At 38.9% G+C, this 14,257-nt stretch overlaps 1 protein-coding gene across 3 annotated transcripts in view; it reads right to left on the reverse strand.

Annotated features, from left to right (window-relative positions):
* The window catches only part of LOC108044908, a 68,956-nt gene that overhangs the window by 5,753 nt on the left and 48,946 nt on the right, over positions 1-14,257 (reverse strand). For all 3 annotated transcript variants that reach the window (XM_044461212.1, XM_044461211.1, XM_044461210.1), the window contains exon 5: positions 238-1,080. In XM_044461212.1, the coding sequence (XP_044317147.1) occupies positions 238-1,080 (843 nt within the window). The remainder of the gene's footprint in view (positions 1-237; positions 1,081-14,257) is intronic.

Genomic DNA, 14,257 nt, shown 5'->3' on the forward strand with positions numbered 1-14,257 from the left:
GCTCTATTAATCACTATCTAATTTTCATGACTTCCTATAATTATATTTATCCAATAGACCTAAAAATGTAGCACAATACTATTACTGCTAAAGTAGAAACATGTAACTTTAAAAAATAAAATAATAATAACGACATGTCCAATTTCCATAAAGACGTTGGTAGGTCCTGGCTATCTAAGTTGGCAACTCCTCGCAGTGGCTTAATTGCATCCGGGACTGGACCATACTTTTCCTTACCCATATACGGTCCTTGCAACCCGCGCGTGTAGCACTGGCCGGAGGACGCCCCTCCGCCGGGACTGTATCCGGCGTAGTAGCTGGGCGGTCCCGGGTAGTGCTCCAAGTGCTGCTGCTGGTGCTGTTGCTGGTGGGCAGGGACCAGCTGGCTGCCGGCGGGTGCGCCCGCTGCTCCTGCTGCTCCGGCCGCTCCGGCTGCGCCTGAACTGCTGGTGGGAGGCTGCTGCTGCGGCGGACCGGCCACCGAGCCGGATGAGACGGGCGGCGGGGGCGGCTGCTGTTCGTAGAGCTCGTGCGGCGGAGGCGGACCCGCGTGCTGGTAGTAGGGATAGCGGCGGTAGGCGCCTGGCGGCGGCGGACCCTGCGGATGGGCGGCAGGATGCGCGGCGTGCGACGGCTGGTAGACCTTGCTCGAGAAGTAGGGCTGGTAGGTGGGCGGCGAGTAGCACATGACCTCGCCCGGGTATGGCGCGTAGTAGTTGGGCGGATAGGCGGTCGAGTAGTGCATCTGGGCCGCGTGCATCGAGCGCGAGTAGGGCACGCCCTGGTGGGCGGCGGCTGCCGCGGCTGCGGCCGCCACGGCGCTGGCCGGATAGGGCTGTGGCTGCGGCGGATGGTGCGCCTGCTGCGGATTGTGGGCGTGGGCATGCGATGGGGCTTGCGACTGGGACTGGGCTGCAGCCTGGTCGGCGGCTTCGGCGGCCGCCTGGTGCTGCAACTGCGAGGGCGATCCGGCGGCAGGGGCGGCGCCGTCCTCCTCCTGCAGCTTCTTCACTTGCGCTGGCGGCGGTGGGGCGGCGATCACATGCGGTGAGATCAGCGGTCCAGCCGGCTGATAGTAGCCTGCAATGGGAAGAAACAACAGTATACTGTTAGTCAATGAACCCTTTTTCAATAATTATATATTTTATATCTTTGGAATCGTGATATAATCAATTAATTGTCAAAGGATTAGGTTATGGTTTACATGTTTACAGGTGTTCAAAAACGACCATGCCTATTCTACAAGACTTTCCGCAGTAAAAGTTTTTGAAGAGAATGTTAAATTGGGGTGAATAATCCTATTATGCCCTCTAATATTTATACCCGTTACTCGTAAAGTAAAAGGGTATATTGTATTCGTGCAAAAGTATGTAACAGCTAGAAGGAAGCGTTTCCGACCCTATAAAGTATATATATTCTTGATCAGGGTCACTAGCCGAGTCGATATAGCCATGTCCGTCTGTCCGTCTGTCTGTCTGTCCGTCTGTCTGTCTGTCTGTCCGTATGAACGCTGAGATCTCGGAAACTATAAAAGCTAGAAGATTGGCATTTTGCATGCAGATTCTAGGAGTTCCTACGCAGCGCAAGTTTGTTTCAAAACGGTGCCACGCCCCCTTTAACGCCCACAATCGCTTATATACGATTTTAAAAATTTAAATATTTCGGAAAAGTAAAAATGCAGTTTTATTGTGTTTATTATCAAAATGTAGAAGAAAGTTTTGAAATCGGACCATTCGTTAAAAAGTTATGCGTGATCAAAGTTTCTATCTCCATCTCCCTCGCACTCCCTTTACCTGAGTAACGGGTATCTGATAGTCGGGGACCCGACTATAGCGTTCTCTCTTGTTTTAATTGAACTGAATGAAATAAATGTAATAAAAATAAAGACAGGTACATCCATTTAAAGTAAGTCTTGTAAGTAATTATTGTGTACATATTATTAATGTCATTGTTGATTATATTGGGTCAATCTCTGAAATACTTATAAAATGCGCTTTGGGTAAAAAGTCCCACAATTTGGAAAAAAAAAATGTTTGTGACAGGTATTTAACATTGAATAATATCTGAATAATAGCTCTGTCCCATGTAATGCAAGTGTGACTTCTTAGGTGTATTCTAACAAATATTACTCTTACATAAGTAAGGTTTTAAAGAAATTATTATTATGCTTTTTGGCTTTAAAAAAAGCAGTAAATGTTACAAGTGTTTCTTGCGGTTTCAAACAACCAAAAGTAGTAAAAGTAGACGCATTTCTCTCTGTCTGAAGATCGAACTATTGCAGTTAAAAAAAAATGTGAACGAATATAAATAGGGATACAAAAACCATATACATGCATAAATGTATGATCGCTGAAGACTATATTGATTTAATATCTAAAATTTTAAAAGTATTTTAATCAAATTTTTCATAATAAATACGCCATTAACGAATATTAGATGGTATGGGTGCAAGAGGACGGCGTGGTTCAAGTGATAACATTTTGTTTCATAAATTCTACTTTAGTCTAACGAATGTTCACCCAAATTCTTAGAGGTCCTGCTTAATTTTTTGAATAAATGCCAATATTATTGACATTCAACCCATAGTGCAATGAATACAGCGACAATCCTCGCGAAACTTTGACCTTTGCTTTGTTTGAGTTTTTTTTGCTTAAATACTGATCCAATTTTGTTCTGTAATAGTTCTTCATTTAGTAGCATTACAAAAATTAATCGTACAAGGCGTGAGCATCGACAGTCAAAAATGAAAAGAAAAGGTCGATTTTGTAAACTTTTAACAAAGGTTTGCAGCTAGAGCAAATTGGAAATTGGAAATTAAAGTAGGTTCCGAATTAATTTGTAAAATAAAATGTTGTATATTTTGAATACAGGAAAGCGAGGTTTTCCAAAAATATTATTTGCACGTTTATGCTTTTTGGACATTTTCGAATTGGCTGTAAGCCATGTAATGGTTGGCTTCCAAATGAAAACGGCTAGGATTGGGAACGCAACTCAGGGTGCCAGCTAAGGGAGCTTTTACTGAGCGGGGCAAGTGCAAGGCGAGGCAATGCAAAGTGAAGTGCGGCAACAATGCATAAAGTGAAAGTTGGCCTGGCCGAAAAAAAGCTAGCGAAACCAGTTGAGCGGCTCCAGTTTGCTGCCCACAGCAGCAGGTCGTGCAACAATACCCCTCGACAATGCCTCCCCTTTCCCACCCACTGGTGACTCCTTTACCTCTTCCCAGCATGTGGGCCGCATACAAAATGTCGCGAAAATGATGCGCCGCATGCTGTTGCAGGAACGTGAACGACTCGGCGATATTGGCCGCAAGCACAGCGGCAGCGGAGGCCGCATCGCCGGCCGTCGGCACTCCCGCTCCCGCTCCCCCACCGCGCCCGGCATCGCTCCAGGACCCAATCCTTCTCCCGCCCCCAGGCCGGGCATCATGCCAGCGGCGGGGGAAAGTGCTGACGAGCAGCAGCCGGCGGAGTGGGAGGAGCGGTCCGTTTCGCAGGTGCCGCTGCTGCTGGTGCTGCCCACGCTGGAGCAGCGTTGCTGATGTTGATGTTGCTGGTGCTGCTGATGTTGCTGATGTTGCTGATGTTGCTGGTGTTGCAGCTGCACGGAAAGCGGCAACTGATGGTGTGGCGGCGAGATGTGGAGCGTACCGAGCAGATCCCCGGACAGCGGTACGGACTTGTTGTGGGAGGCTGATGTTGTTGCTGGTGGCGCCGACTTTTTTGTGGTCTCTTTTAGGCGCATTTTCGATTTACAATTTGAAGTATTCCTTAGCTTTGCTCTTGTATAAAAAATATACTTATGCTTTTGGTTTTCGTGATATTTGTTGATTTCGTTTTAAATTTTGTATATAATATTCTTGTATATATGTACACTGTATATGTATTTGTATATATGTATATGTAAGTCAACAAGGAAGTTCTATTGTTAAGGCAACTCTTGTTTAAAACATTTCTCTCGCTTGGTTCTTCGGTTTTTACCCCGATTTTTCTAGGCGTTTTCCATCTTTTTCCGTTGAATTATTTCTTGAATTTTATTTATTTGACGGGCTGCAATCACAGAGATAAGTTAGGAAAAACTATTGAGTATTCACACATATTGGCCGCGTTCACCGTTTCACTTTGATCACTTTGTCACATATTTTCTGTTCATCGGAAACCATGATCTTTATGATTTTCCATAAGTGATAACTGAAGAACACGGCCTTTGGCACAATAACACAGTTGAGAAGAATAACGCGCGATTTCAGCAGGTTACGCGAGATATTCTTTGGCCACTTTAAATGCCAACATTTCAAATTTGTTATATTTTTTAATTCGTTTATTAAATAGTTTTTATCGATTTTCCGGCGTGTTTCTAGTTCGTTTTTGTTTTTGATATTATTGTTTCTCTTTTATTCATCTTTAAGCCGTAATAATTTTATTGTGCGTTTCGTTTTTTGTTTTTTTTTTTACGTTTTCAAAGTTTTTATTTGTTTGACTTGTTTCGGAATTTCAATCTGTAGGCTTTCCATGTATTATTTCGAACCGAATTTTATTTTTATTTGTTGATACATTATGTTTACTTAAAATGCTTCACAGGGGTTCGGGGGAGGTGTTGGGGAAAGACCTTAGGTACTACCGTGGAGTTTTGAGATATCAGGTGACCTAACTAAAAACTCACCTAAACGTGTTTTTCGATTGAAGAACAACTTACTCCCAATACCAATCTAACCCTCTTCGCAACTTTTTAACACTATTTCTCGCACCTTCTGTTCCTATAAGCCAAACGACCAGTGACGAACAATACCGAGTATATATACATTTGAATAAAATTTCCGAAGTTGCAGCGTGTGAAAACCGACGCTGGCAGAGAAGCAGGCAGAGAAAGAGAGACAGGGTCTTCGGCACGTAGCACGCAGTACGTAGAACGCTGACGTCACGCACATAAAGTGCCAGCAGTAGTGCTACCGATCTTGTTTTTTTTCTAGAAGCCACCTAGTCTTCATATCTAAATGATGATTATAATCAACACTAATGAATTAATTTAAAACATCGGACTTTCGTTTTCTTAGCTATACAGTGGAAACTCGGGGTGATGGAACTTAAGTTTGTAAGCGGTTTTTACCCAGAAGCACGCAAATATCATAGAAAAGTGAAAATGATTCGTGAAAAAAAGGTTCGATTTTGTGTTCCTGTGCCATGGAATGTAGTAGTACAACAAAAACCACAATCTATTTGATGAGTTTTTACATTTGATAGTTTGGACCATATAAGTACATTTGTATGTATGTATGTATATATAGCATTCTAATTGTCAAATCGATTTGTTTCGACGAAAAAGTTTAAAAATTTAAGAGTAAGCTACAAAAAAATGTTCTGAAACTGTAGTTCGAAGAGTTTTTCTGTCGTCATTTTATACAATTTTAGTAGTACGTTAAGATCGAAACATGAAAAGGAATGTTAATTTTCCTCTTCAACTTAATTGTTTTTAAACACATATGTACATACATATGAGAACTTATTCGGAAGTCATGATCAATCCATTTTACAGAAAAATTTCTTATGTAAATGGATGCAGGATATACATATACTACATAACTTCGGCTTGTGAATAACTTAGAGAATTTAAAAGTAAATGAGTTTGAAAGCTAGGATTTCGAATCTAAAACTGTGTCACCACTGGCCGCCATGTGACGTCCATTGTCTGGGGCAGGTGGGGCTGCTAGTCGTTAGAAGGGGGGCAGACTGTAAGGGAGTGGGGGAAACAGGATAGATGGCTCTCGAGTGCAAGCCAGGTGCTGTCATCATTATTGTTATTTTATGCCATCGCCTGTCAAATGCAAAAAGGATTGTGCAAGACAGCACGCAAACACCGACGACAATTTGTCAACGCCTGCACTTGACCTACACACACACACATACACAACCGCATAGTGACACGGTGAGTGGGCGGGGTCAAACCCCTTTGTTGCTATATTTGTATGTACCTACAGCTATTGACAGCTAATTAGCAATTCCAACCATTTGAAAATAAGAAAGGATTAGGAAATACACATAAAGTAGGCTTTAAACTGTCAAATTCTGAGAGAAAACGAGTTTTGTTTTTTCAAAGCCCAATTAGAAACAGATTTTCAGATGTCCTTGTTTTTACGAAGCTTTTTAACAATACTAATCAGTGTACCATCGGTTTCTTATTAACTAGGACGATAGAAACATTTGTGGTTTTCCACAAAGAAGCTGAAAACTAGTCAAAACGATAGTTAATCAGTTTGGCTATCATTTTTGTAGGAAATGTTCGACATTTTGTAATTTGAATTTTAATTTGATTATTTTTAGGACGGTAAATCTGACAATTAGGACAAAAAAGACTCTGTCATAGCGACAGTCTAACGATAACAAAAACCTCAAATAAGCCAGATTTCAAGTTAAACAGAATTATACCCTCAAATAATATTAGATGATACAATTTTCGGGGCAAAAATCGAAATAATTACTTTTACCAGATACAGCCGTTTCTTTTTAAATTTGTTTACAAAACGAAGAGTATTTTTAGATACCCTTATGAGCCGTCAATAGCTGTATATAAAACCGTCACCTGCGCTTGTCGTTCCACGATAATAGAAAAGGTGCTTGGAAATGGGTGGGCGAGTTTGTGGTCTGCAGTGAAAAGCGGAAAGTTAAGCCCAATACAATATACCTTTACGAATATTTTGCCATAACCTTTCAGTTGGAAAATGTAATCGAATTGAGTACGGCCGCTAATACAAAAATTTGGTTTACTTTGAGTTCACATAAATAAATGTGCTAAATTAAGGTTGGTATTTACAAGTGTACTCTGTAACAGTTTGACCGTATACCCATTTATCTTAGAACTGGAGTGCAATTAAAAATTCTTGAATAAAAAATTCTTGAATTAAAAATTCTAGAAGTTACGGTTTCAAATGATTACGGCAATAAGTCCAATTTTCATGAGAAAATAATTTAAAGGCAAAAATTATGTTAAGACAATTGTTCTTGTTGACATTAGCGATAAGCCAATAAGCCAAAGAAAGTCGATGGCTTCGATTTCAGCGTCTTCTGGATCAGCGGAGTTTAGTGAATGTCTAGATTCCATGTCAAGTAATGCGGGTCAAAAGAGAATGGTTATCGCATATGAAAAAGAACAACTGCATTTCAGATCCTATTCCACATTAAGTTGCAGCGAAATCTCTTTTTACGTGCTTGGAGCTTCGAGTGGAAAAATCTTTTCATTTGCAAGTACAAGTACTATTAGATATTAGGATGTACTTATTTCCTGAGTTAAACATCAGTTCCCCTATATTTTTTAACGCTTTACCACCCTTCACGTTGTAAACGCTAATCGCCCCGCCTATGAATCACGTGGGAATTACAAGAAAATGCGATAAAACTTTGCGCGGCAAACACATGTAAGACACCTTTTTACAGCTCGCAACCCAAAATTCGTGGGTCCGACGCGCCATTCCCAGATTTCCACCAGCATTTTCCCGGCTCCCCTTGTCTTTCATTGGGATCGTGGTTCGGGCAATTAGCGGAAAACGCTTGCAATTAAGGGCCACGAACGTCGTCATCGTCATATTTGTTGCTGTTTCTTTTGCTGCTGCTGTTGGCATAACAGACTAAGTGAATAATTACGCGTAATTAAATGCACGCAACATGTGCCACGCCCCAAAAACAATGCACAACGCAACATCACTTGCCGATCGGATTGAAAGACTTTAAATCGATTCAATCCTTTACCATTCTACAAAATCATCCACTTTCTCCATTTATAATCGATAAGATATATAAAATTTTTTGGTGACAATACCGAGATAGAGAAAATAAATGTGTCATTCATATTTAAATAAAAAATAAATAACTACTTTTTATAATAACTTTATGACAAAATATTGAATTTGAAAAATAGTTATATAAATAGGTAGGTATTTCTTATTGTGTATTTCAGACGCTTACAGCTTGACTAAAAACTACTTGGTTCCGATTGGTCTTAAGATAATTGTTAAATAAGTTCACAAAAATGTTACAAATTTAAACATTAAGGGTTCAATAGTACATTTTTTTTTAATAATCGACTTAGTGATTATGTGAGTAATGGCACATGTGGCAATGTCAAGAAGCACTAAAAAGGTGCATAAGGACTAAAATGGATTAAGACCTTCAGCCAGAAACTTAAATATTGATGAGAAGAATGCACACAGTAACTTAAATTTGCATTTCTTTCTTATCTTCTGGGAGCGATGCGTCGGGATTAAGAGTAAAAAGTCAAAGGAAAAGCGTCCCAAACAGCAACCACCAGTGACAGGCTGGCCAGCAGACAAATTAAAAAGGAAAACAGGTAAATAAACGGAAGAAGGAAGAGCCCTCCAGCTGAAGACAGGGCCCCAGTTTCTTCTGCACTTTTTTAGTTTCTTGCTCCTGCTGCTTTTGCAGCTGATATTCCCTTTGTGCGGCGTGCAGTCAAGAGTAAAGTCAAATATTGTAATTATGCTAAATACATAATTTACTTTGAATTAACAGCTGAAAACGGAGGAGAAACAGCAGGTGAGAAGGAAGGAGGCCCCAGCGAAAATATTGAAATTGCTGGCGAGAGATAAGGAAACACACACAGAACAACAGAACAAAACCAGGCGGAAAGGGGCGTTACCCTAATGCCGCTCGAAAAACTGAAATAAAATTCAATTAAATTGCGCTCAACTGCTGGCCAACAGGTAAAGCCAGGTAAAAGGTACGCCAACCGCCACCAGCCAGACGAGCAGAAAAGAAACAATATTTTGCGGTTTTGTTTTGGCACCTGCCACAAACCACAGACAGGTGAGGTAAGGGGCTCAGAAGAGTCAGCTGTTTGCCACCAGCAGCATCGATATGCAGAAGTTACCTCTTCTGAGGGCACTCGAAGAAGTCCGAAAAGGGAAAACACCCTGCTCCGCAGGACTGCCAATTGACTTCCTATCCCATCCCCTCCAAACTGACGGACAGAGCCAAGTGGGCGTGCTACCATTCATTACACTACTTTACGAAATATATGAATGGATGCGTGATTAAGGAAATTACAGCTAAGAAAGTTAGGGAACTGACAGTTCGTGTAAGTTCTTATATATCATCCGAAGTTTTCATTCCGTTGCAACGATCACAAAAATGAAACATACTATAAAACATGTATATTTGGATATTTTTATACCCTTGCAGAGCGTATGATAATTTCAGTCAAAAGTTTGCAACCCAGTGAAGGAGACATTTCCGACCCTATAAAGTATATACATTCTCGATCAGCATCACCAGGAGAGTGGATCTAGCCATAACCGTCTGTCCGTCCGTTCGTCCGGCTATATCATATAGCTCTCATAGGCACAATCGGAAAAAATTTAAAAAAATATAACTTTGTTGTTTTAAATTTGTTTGTTCTTTGGGATTTGGTAATATTTAAATATTATAGAATTACGGCTTTAATTAAATTAAAATCGGACAGCAATATCATATAGCTGCCATAGAAACGATGGCAAAATGCAGCGCAAAATCGACATAGCTTCATTGTTTTAAGTAATATAGGCATAGAAATCGAAATTTAGTCGATTTGTAATAACTTTCTTGTTTTCCTTTATTTTTTCAATTGGTCCAATGGGAACAATTTGGTATACTACGTGCATTTGGGCCAGATAGACATTTTCAGACATTTTCCGCCAGATAGCTGAGAACTAAAACTGAGCGACTAGTTTGCTTAGAGACGGACAGACGAACGGACGTACAGACGGACATGACTGGATCGATTTTCCTGGTAATGCTGATCGGATTTTTCATAGGGTTGGAAATGTCTCTTGGCTAACATGATAATACCCTCTAAAAGGATATAAAAATAATTGCGACGGGTATTCCCTTTTCGGAATCTTGAAATTATTAGCTGCTACTCGTTGGCAAATACATATCTAGTCAAATTCGGACATGAAAATGATTTCTAGGATTTTTTTCTGCGCGCTCAAAAAAGAAAATATTAAAAAAACATTTTAAATAAAAAAAAATAGATTTTACTGGAACAAAATTTCCAAAACCTAAAAAAAGAATTGATGGCTAGACAACATCAAGAACAGTTTTTTATATTCATTGTAAGCTTAAAGTAGGGTTTAAACAGTTCACAACCTACTTTAAGCTTTTCATAAAGACGCAATTGTGTTACCGAAAGTGCGATCGGTAAAATTGTTTTTTATCTATAGTGACTTTTAGACATTTATTATAAGTAAATTTATAAACACATAGTAGTTAGAAAATGTACGTATGAACACAAAATATATGAGTGCATTTGCATGAATGAATTATGAAGAAGTGTAAGTCCAAAAAATCATTTAGAGTAACAACAATAATAAACAACAAGAATATAATTTGTTTAACAATGACAACAATAGGAACAACAGCCATAGCAACCAATAACACACAGAAACAGAGAAGACGAAGATCATTGAGATCAAAATACTCACACAACTGTCTTCTCGCCTAAACATTCTTCGCTCTTTTTTCGGCGTTCCTAAAAACGCAAAAGCGTTTTTCAAATTGTTTTTCAGTTTGTTTTTATTTGTTTGCTTAAAATGTTCATTTAGTTAAAGTTTGTTTTCTTTACAAATTTGGCAATTTTATGGTAAGTGTGTATGCAAAAAAAAAAAATTAAAAACACTACAGCTTGAAATCAAGCGCTCGCGTTTTTATCGCATCTTATGTGTGCGTGTTTTATTATCTCGTTTATTTTGTTGTTGTTGCTTTTTGTTTTATGACTTTATATTTATTCATTAGCTCGGTTGCCTAGTTTTTACGATTAACTTTTGAAAACTACACAGATACAAAAAAAGAGGAGAATAAAAACCACAACATCGAAAAAAACACTCAAAAAACGCGGAGCCGAGCGAAAATTCGCGTCGTCAGCTGTCGGACCTCTGCCAATCAAATTAACACATTTAAATTAGCATTTTTGCATAATGCCCGGACATACAGACAGGCATTCAAATACACAGATATGCACAGACAGACGGATGAAATCTGATTTGCAAATTTTTGTGAATCGAGACCGAATTGGAAATGTTTCTGCCACACAATCCGGATATAATGAGATCTCCTCGACTTCGCTCCACATTGTTAATTTAAAATCTCTTCGGGTTTTTGGGTTGGGAAATAGCCCTCAAAACTCCGACTTATTTACATTTTCTTCCAATACTCTACTTAACTGACCAAATATATGTTACCACCTAACTGACCACAAAATACAACCGTTTAACTAAACCAAAAAACATTAGAATTTAAGGGACAGAAATTCAAAACAAATTCACATTTTAAAGTGCCTAAATATTCCAAGTGTGAGTATTTGGAAAATTGAATTTTCCCAGTCGATTAATTTTGTTTTGTTCCATTTTTCACTGTTTGTATGTGAGATGAATGATATTTTTGACGTCTTGTTGTATTATTGTTTTCTTAGCTGTTATTGTTTTGATATTAAGTGTCATTTTTAGAATCGCACACGTGTTTATTAAGTGGAGATTGTATCGAAACGTCACAAAATAAAAACAAATAAATAGTTATATGCCTATAAATTAAACGTATTAAACGTAACAAGGACGTCTATTATTTTTATAAATAAATATTTAGTTTTACAAATCATATTTAAAACAGAAGATAAAATCATGTAGGCATTTATTAGTTTCTACAAAATTATAATTACAGTGTACATAGTTTTTTCAACTGACGTCTTATTATATTTTTCATTAAATAAAAATTCTAAGGAATTGAAAGCATGAAAGCTCTGATTGATCAATTCTTCTGAAATTTCTTCTGATAAGAAACGGCAAAAGTTTGCACATAAAAATCGTTGACATAAAGCAGTTCAGTTAACTGATTAAATCAAGATTCCTGCAAATGTAAGTTCAATTTTTTCATGAAAACTGAATTGACGCTACCCTTTCCCTTCTCCATTACTTTAAACATGATCCCCACATACTTTAAGAAACACACGAAGTTTTCGTTGCATGAATAAATTTTTCTATTAATTTCGATCATTTTAATCCAAAGCGCGTTACTTTTTACCAAGAATCCAAATACAGATAGGCGAAAAAAAACATGAAGTAGGCGAAAGAAGCAGAAAAATGTTTCGGGGACTTCCGGTTTCGGAGTTTTGGTGCCCGACTGAGCGAATGAGTTCATTATTTCCGTGCCGCCAGTGTTCATAGTTGAACTAACATCACTGAAAGGCGGCTACCGGGTCCGGAAGGGCTGGGCGTGGAAGCGAATTAACATATACGAAACTATGCGATAAAGCGTGGACTTGGATAGCCCGCGAAATAAGCGGAATGAATGCTCGCAGTACTTTTATAATAAGTGAAGCTGTTGACTGACGACGACTGCGATGGCGACGGCGACGGCGACGCTTTGCTATGCGAAGGTCACACAACCAGCCGCGGCAACAAATAACACACAACTGCTCCGCCAAGTGACGATAACGAAAGCCAGACCAAAAAGGGGGAAATAGTTAATGTAGGCGTATAAAAAGCGAGTAGGCGCTACTAGAAGACGAGGCAGAAGAAGATGGAAAAGAATGGAAGACTATGGGCACAAATGATCGGAAGAAATTTCCATAGAACTTATGTATTTATCAAAGTGATCCGCCAAGTAAAAAACATAAGATGGAAGAAGCATACAAACTGTTTACTATAGATAGACTTGGAAACTAGTTTTAATCTTTTAGTCACTTTGTGCGGAGTCAGTTATTTCTACACTACATTCACAGCTAAACAAATAGTTTTTGTCTGATTATTGAATTCCTTTTCGGGGCATCACTGAAATGGTTTCGGGTTTACTTTCATGTATAAACTTTAAAATAAAATTGCATGTGTCTTTGTTTTAATAATTGGTATTAAACTATAATTTAATACCAACGGTGTTTATATATGTAGGCCACCGAAATATATTAAATATGAATCTAAACAAACAAATGACATAAATAACATATTTTGGAAACATTTTAAAATTACCCAAGAGTATCAAAACAACCAAATTAAAATAAAATATGTAGGTTCTACAAATAAACCAGTTTCGCAGATTAAGCTCATTCATACATTAAAGAAAATTATAAATCGATGAGCATAAGTTCATATACAAATATTTTAATTATTAAAACTTTAATTTGAATTAAATTCAACCCGAATCAGTAGCCAATTATATACGAAATACATTAAATTTACCAATTTCTTGGTTGAAATTAAATGGAATTTTCCAGAGGAAAAATGCATAGAGTAAACCAGATGTTTGTTGATCATTCAACGTAATACTTTGATAAATTTGAATCTTATTCGTGAATGTCATTGGGCACAGCTCTAAGCTCGCGAATTCCCGCCAAAAGAAAAACCAAAATATAGCACTAGTGATCTTAAAAGACACCTTTAGGGTCCTGTGCTCTTTGAATATGAAAACAATGCGCTTCCCGCGAAACGCAGTAGTGTAAATGGGTCCCAAGGGGAACAGAAACGCAAAGCTCTACCGTTTATGGGGTTGACGCGTGCCAACTGCCCCTAAGTTGCCGCCCACCAAACCCCCCCGTTATCCCATGTCCGATATTCAATTGCGCAGCAGCGGCAGAGAACAACAGTTAATTGCATTTACAATATTGCCACAGTTATGTCGATTCTTTATGGTGTATGGATTTAACGGCGATCGGGGATCGGCGATTGAGGGGCGTTTTGAACGGAGGAGAGGCAGTGCAGAAAGCATGTTCGCCTAACGATCTCCTCTACTCATGTTTATTTATGAGTTGCCAATCGAATCAATTCCATTCGGCTCAACTTGACTTGGACTTGACTTGTTGTGCGGCTGCAAAATGCTAATTTTGGACAAAATCTAAAGCATATGTACACCTCTGTGCAAGATAATAGAAAAACCGCTTCCCTTTAACATCAAAGATCAGTTGTTATACCCTTGCAGAGGGTATTATAATTTTGGTCAAAAGTGTGCAACGCAGTGAAGGAGTCATCTCCGACCCTATAAAGTATATATATTCTTGATCAGGATCACCTCCTGAGTTGATATAGCCATGTCCGTCTGTCCGTCTGTCTGTTTCTACGCAAACTAGTCTCTCAGTTTTAAAGCTATCGAGTTGAAACTTTGCACACAGCCTTCTTTCCTTTGCACGCAGTATATATGTCGGAACGGCCGGGATCGGCCGACTATATCCTATAGCTGCCATATAACTGATTGATCGGAAATGCCATAACTTTGGTGTTTGTAATGTTAGG

Source organism: Drosophila rhopaloa, unplaced genomic scaffold (genome assembly GCF_018152115.1).
Source record: "Drosophila rhopaloa isolate 14029-0021.01 unplaced genomic scaffold, ASM1815211v1 contig_3, whole genome shotgun sequence".
Taxonomy (NCBI): Eukaryota; Metazoa; Arthropoda; class Insecta; order Diptera; family Drosophilidae; genus Drosophila; species Drosophila rhopaloa.